Here is a 3,676-nt window from a genome sequence, read left to right as displayed (position 1 = left end):
CCTGGGAAGGGGCTCTCTAAATCCAAGCCAGGAATTCTGACTTGTGCCAACCATAGGATGACCTAAGGGGGAGGAAACCGACCCCCCTCACCAGAAGAGCCTACATTTCTCTGCTGAATACCCACGTTCCTGGGGACTTCCTGCTGGGAAGTCCCAAGGGATAGCTCTGGCCCTTTTGCCTGTGTAGACCGAAGCTAAACCACCAGTCTCTTGGAGGAAGCCAAGACAACACGCTCTCTCCACCCATAAGCAGGCAAGGATGGCCAAGCCACCTGCCCCTGGCTAAACAGGGAGAGCGAACACATTTTGGTTCCTATCCCAGTGGGTAAGAGGCACTCATCTCTGGGAAATTTGCCTCTCTTGAGAATCTCCCCCTCCCAGGCATTTTCCATTCCTGGAAAAGTTCCTTGGGGTTCAGAATCTAGAGACCAAACCGTGACCCACCTCCTTCCCTTCCTCCAGCCCATGCTGGTACGTCCCCATGCCTTTCCTAGGGCTTCTTCATGTCAGATGCACCCAAGTCCTTAGCCCAGCTGTGCCACCTGCAAGAGTAGTCCGCTCTTGCATTTCTTCCCCTCCCCAAGAAGGGAGGGGGCCACTTCAGGCCCTTCTGTGCGTTGCCTGGCAGGATACCTTGTCCAACCAGCTACCCACCTCGACTCCCTTGTAGCTTAGGACACAAGCCAGCTACCAGCGGTACAGAGCAGTGATCAAAGCAGAGTTCTTACAACTCCGGTGAGCCCAGCTTCTCCGCCTCAACCCTTCTGCGTCTTGAAGGGATGTGCTGGGAGCGACCTTGAGATGCTCAGCGGGCTTCTGCAAACGCTCTTCTTCCTGAAGACAGACCCAGCCTTTGTGGCTCTCACCCTCCACTCTGGTAAAGCTGCACCTCTCTTGGGGGAATGAGGGGCTGCAGGAATCCCTGGAGACCCTGGTGCTTCACGATGTTGCTGTGGTGATTCTTGTACATAATCTGGTGTGTTCACCAGTGATTTAAAGGGATCGTGGTCAGGGACGCCAAGAGAGTGGTGGTCACTTCCACTTCAAACCTTCAGTGAGGGGGTGGGATGGAGAGAATGCTGAATCTTTTTTTTTTTTTTTTTTTTTTGATGGGATGGGGTTTTTCTCTTTGTAATTATTTCTTTAGTTTAATTAACCTTTTGGTTGTTTGTGCAATATTATATATTTTAAATTATAATGCATTTCCCCCAGAGTATTTTGTAGCCGAGAAAAGAAAAAAAGGAAAAAGAAAAAAAGATTCTAACAGCTGTTAGTTTTATAATTAAAAAAGAAAAAAGAACTTTGTCCTGAACCTTTTACAGACTTGCCGTTAACAGCATTAAAGTGATTCAACAGAAGTTGGAAGGTGTCTGGGGATCTGTTTTTGTTCCCCACGGCAGCTGCACTGGGCCAGGGTGGGACACATGCTTGTGCAGGGGTGGCTTCCTCTTGGAGCCAGAGGCAGGGTTGGGGGATAGCCTGGGTCTGGAGGAAGTCCCTGGTCCTCCTCCCAGGTTCAGCTTGGCCTTTGGGGTGAGGAGGGAACAGGGCCCCCAACAGGCTTCTCACCAAGACAAGGAGTCAGGAGGCCATTTCTGCCCAATGCTTCTGCTTTTATTTGGAAAGGAAGTTGCAGCAACAGTGGTTCCAATTGCTCTTGGTCATTTTCCTCCTCTCCTCTCCTCCCCCTGTGTGTGTATGATTCTGGGGTCTATTTTAATTAACTTTAGTTGAACACCTGTATGGAAATCTCTTGTCAGCCATAATAAAAGGGAAGTCTGAATAAGGCCCTTTGGTTCCATGAAGATATTTAAAGGGAAAGAATAGTAAGGCTGGGGAGGGTATAGTTAAGTTTTAGGAAAGGTAAACTTAAAGTGTAAAATATATATCACCATTTTAGAAGCAGGTTTTTGGGTTTGCTTTCTCCCCTTGCTTTATTGGGGAGGACTTGCCATTGCTTTTATCAAGTGCTTGCTAGCCATGGATGCCAACTAACTTCTTCAATTGAAGGCCGGAGGATCATATCTGGTTCCAGGAGCCTCTTGAGCAGGTCCTGGCATTCGGCCGAGATGCCCAGATGAGTGGGGAAGGACACCCCTTTCTGCTGCTGCCACAGCATCTTGGGGATGTCTGTGTCGTCAAAAGGTAGGCTGGCACAGAGCATGACATACAGGACCACGCCCATGCTCCAGACGTCACCCTTCTTGCTATCGTGGGGAATGCCCTGCAGCACCTCGGGGGCGGCATAGGCTGTGCTGCCGCAGAAGGTCTGGCTCAGCTCCCGGCGCAATTTGGGCAACACCTTGGCGAAGCCAAAGTCAGTCAGCTTCAGGTTGAAGCCCTGCAGCAAGGCATTCTCACACTTGAGGTCCCGGTGGGCCACGCCACAGCCATGGCAGTAGCGGATGGCCTCGACCATCTGACGGAAGAGGGCCTTGGCCCGGCTCTCAGGCAGTGGCCCTCCATTCAGCACGCAGTCAAAGACGTCCCCTCCCTCAGCCAGCTCCATCACCAGGTAGATTTTCCCGTCAGCAGACTCCAGCATCTCATACACCCGGATGATGTTCTTGTGGTCCAGGGTGCGGACGATCTGGAGCTCCCGAGGCAGGAATCTCTGGATAAACTCTGAGGAAACAAGGGGAGGAGAGATGGGTTATCAAGAGCAGAGGACCTAACTCCTCACTCCTGTCTCCTGTCTTCCAGCTTTTGTCTGCCCACCTTGTCTGGGTCTTGTTTCTTGCCTCCCTTGATGGTCGTAAGTGTGTCTAGCTGCTTGAACATTGCAAAGATTGTTCACTTCTGTTATTTTTGTAGTTAGTATATTATTCAAGGGAACTACTCCCTGCTAATCTCAGGGACCATTTGTGAGCAGTCTGTGAGACCACAGATAACAAGACGTTCTGGGGACTTTTAGACAAAGCATTGAATCTCAGGAGACCTGATTTGCCCACAGGGTGGTGCGCCAGGTCCTCCCACCCCTGTGTCCTGACCCACAGCGCTCTCAGGGAGCCCTGCTTGCCTTTTCCCCAGCTCCACCGGCCTTGGTGCCAACTCCTGCCCTCTGCCAGCCCTGGCTGTGGCCTCTCTGCCTGTCTCTGCTCCCCTCCTGGAACAGGAGAAGCCTGGCCAGCTCTGATCCTTCCCTTCATGCCACTTTAATCTTGGGTGTGATGTTCCTGGACTCCCAGCATCCCTTTGTTCCCCAGTAACCTACCCCAGACCCCAGATCTGGGGGCTTTGCTAGGCTCCAACTAGAAGGGAAGAGGGAATGATCTTTCTGACCCACGGAAGCACCCACCCGCCTCAGCCAGCCCTCCCTTCCTCCAAAGCGGCCCCAGCTCACCTTCTGGCCCTCCCATCTTGTCTATAATTTTAATTGCCACTTTTCTTTGGTGTTTTTTGGAAAATGCTTCTTTGACTTTTGAGTAGGTCCCTTCCCCAATGGTCTTGCCCAGCTGGTACCCATTGGAGAGCAGAAAGTCCTCCATGCTGTCTAGCGCCTCCTTCCTTCCTATCACCCTCTCAGCTCATGCTGCCTCTGCGAGGCAGCTCTACTCCACCATCGCCCTTGGCCTGCTTCTTTTCCCCCCAAGGACCTCATCCGCAGCCGCCCCCAGCGCTAGAACATTGTCTGGACACAACCGCGGGTGGTGGGGAGGGAGAGGACCAGACATTT

The 3,676-nt window shown here is 52.0% G+C and overlaps 1 protein-coding gene across 1 annotated transcript; it reads right to left on the bottom strand.

Moving 5' to 3' along the window:
- Positions 1 to 1,907: 1,907 nt before the first annotated feature.
- TSSK3 (testis specific serine kinase 3) lies at positions 1,908 to 3,651 on the bottom strand. Its single transcript, XM_069477617.1, has 2 exons — positions 3,344 to 3,651; positions 1,908 to 2,625 (listed from the first exon to the last, which is right to left on the bottom strand). The coding sequence occupies exons 1-2, from the start codon at positions 3,486 to 3,488 to the stop codon at positions 1,964 to 1,966; spliced, it is 807 nt and encodes a 268-aa protein (XP_069333718.1). The 5' UTR covers positions 3,489 to 3,651; the 3' UTR covers positions 1,908 to 1,963.
- Between the last annotated feature and the right edge of the window lie 25 nt (positions 3,652 to 3,676).

The sequence above is a fragment of the Eulemur rufifrons genome, chromosome 8 (assembly GCF_041146395.1).
Source record: "Eulemur rufifrons isolate Redbay chromosome 8, OSU_ERuf_1, whole genome shotgun sequence".
Taxonomy (NCBI): Eukaryota; Metazoa; Chordata; class Mammalia; order Primates; family Lemuridae; genus Eulemur; species Eulemur rufifrons.
The sequence above is the reverse complement of the archived record's forward strand: the minus strand, read 5'-3'. Positions and strand labels throughout refer to the sequence as shown.